The sequence below is a fragment of the Octopus bimaculoides genome, chromosome 1, assembly GCF_001194135.2.
Source record: "Octopus bimaculoides isolate UCB-OBI-ISO-001 chromosome 1, ASM119413v2, whole genome shotgun sequence".
NCBI lineage: Eukaryota > Metazoa > Mollusca > Cephalopoda > Octopoda > Octopodidae > Octopus > Octopus bimaculoides.
Genome location: NC_068981.1, coordinates 89,675,430 through 89,677,334, shown reverse-complemented (window position 1 = coordinate 89,677,334; position 1,905 = coordinate 89,675,430). Strand labels below are relative to the sequence as shown.

Sequence of the window (1,905 nt, the reverse complement as noted above, 5' to 3'; positions counted from 1 at the left end):
ACTCAAACTGTTTTTTAACATTTTTTATTATTCTCAAAGACTTTTGATAATCTTTTTCTAAAAAAGTGAAACCGGTTAAGTAAATAAATATTTTAAAAAAATAAGTGCATTTTCAAACCTTCTTTCATATATATTTCCACTCGTACGGTATTCCACAACTTTACTTTATTATATATATATATATATATTTGGCAACAAAAGAAAGAGACCTCGATATTATGCAAATAGAGGAATGTATCTGCAAAAATATGTGACACTTATTCAGTAGCAATGGCTACTGAATAAGTGTCACATATTTTTACAGGTATATATATATATATATATATATATTTAAAAGGTTGCATCTCTTAAAAATTGTGTAAATACTAGCATATTATATCGCTGGTAGCACTATTAATTGATTTTGACAAATAAAGCGCGCGCACACACACACATATTGCAGGATCGCTGGCTTTGTATTAGCATATGGAAAATAAATCTGCCTTCTGCCTTTGGATTCAAGTAGTGAAATTGGATTTTAGACTTGACTAGTTAAAATGTTATCTTCTCAGGTGTACTAGAAAGGTTTACTTTAAATAGAGAGCATCGAACTGCTTTAAGAGAGTGAGTGTATTAAGATCTCAAGTATCATCAAGCCGAGCCCAATATCTTAGGGATTTCTGTTTTCTCTTCAGTTTTTCCACTTTAGCCCAACGGGGAACACTATACACGCCACATCTATTCTTCTGCTGCCGTTGTTGATAGGGATTATAAATATTTTTTACACACATAACTCATTCTGTAACATTAAGATTTTGACTAATACGACTTTAGTACGTAGAACAAACATTTATCAACAAGAATATTATTCAGTTGCATAGTCCGGATATTGTCATTATAATAAAACTAAACCTTATCTAATGCTGTTGAATATTTGTTTTGTTCTCAGTCAAATAACATTTTCAACATTCTTTTCAATGGCTATCATTTCCAAACCCAAAACTAATTGCTTACCACTTAAAACATAAACCATCATCAACCCCAAAATAATTCTTTCTAACGCAGATTTGATTTGCTTTCTATTTGAATGCCGATTGTCGCATATTTAATAAACGTATCAATTAAAATTGTATTTGCTTTTTTACACATTAGGTAAATGAAGACGAAGGTCCTGTTTTATCGACTGCTGTGAGAAACCACTTTGAATCCGTTCAAATGATTCAAGGTATCAAATCGTGTCGATCTGGACATCGTCAGTCACTAATTGGTCTCGTCAGGTTCGTAGATTGCTATTTTGTATAGAATTTCTTTGAAAGTACATAAATTCATTTGAATTAAAAGGCTTTTTCTTGCTTTGAACCTTCAACGTCTGAAAGAGCTCTAAGGGTGCTATCGTGAAATACGGTGTGATTCCACACTTAAATTTTGCAAGAAACCGTTTTTCTTCAGGTCTGAGGATAGCCAATTTAGTCCAGAGGAGGAGTGAAAGTAAATGATCAAATGTAAAATGGTTGTTTATTTCTCGAACTCAGGGGAGTTCGAGGTAAACTTGCCCGCAGCAGGATTTGTGCCATGCAGAATACAGTAAATTATTCTAGAGACACTTACGATATGCCACCAAATGAGCAAACATTGAAAGTAAAAGTAATTGCATACAGAAATGAATTACTCAAATATTGAATGTTATATATATGTATGTACGTATGTATGTATGTATCTGTGTGTATGCATGTATCTATGTATATGTGTATGTATATATATATATATATATATATATATATATATGAATATGTATATGTGTATATATATATGATATGTATATATATCATACATGATGTATATAAAATATATATATATATACATATATCTGTACATACATATATATACACACGTGTGTGTGTACATATATATATATATATATATATA

General features: G+C 30.6%; 1 protein-coding gene across 1 annotated transcript in view; it reads left to right on the top strand.

Moving 5' to 3' along the window:
- Positions 1–1,905, top strand: part of LOC106874234 (trifunctional nucleotide phosphoesterase protein YfkN) — a 27,105-nt gene that overhangs the window by 18,980 nt on the left and 6,220 nt on the right. The window contains exon 9 of the mRNA XM_014921890.2: positions 1,132–1,256. Within this exon, the coding sequence (XP_014777376.2) occupies positions 1,132–1,256 (125 nt within the window). The remainder of the gene's footprint in view (positions 1–1,131; positions 1,257–1,905) is intronic.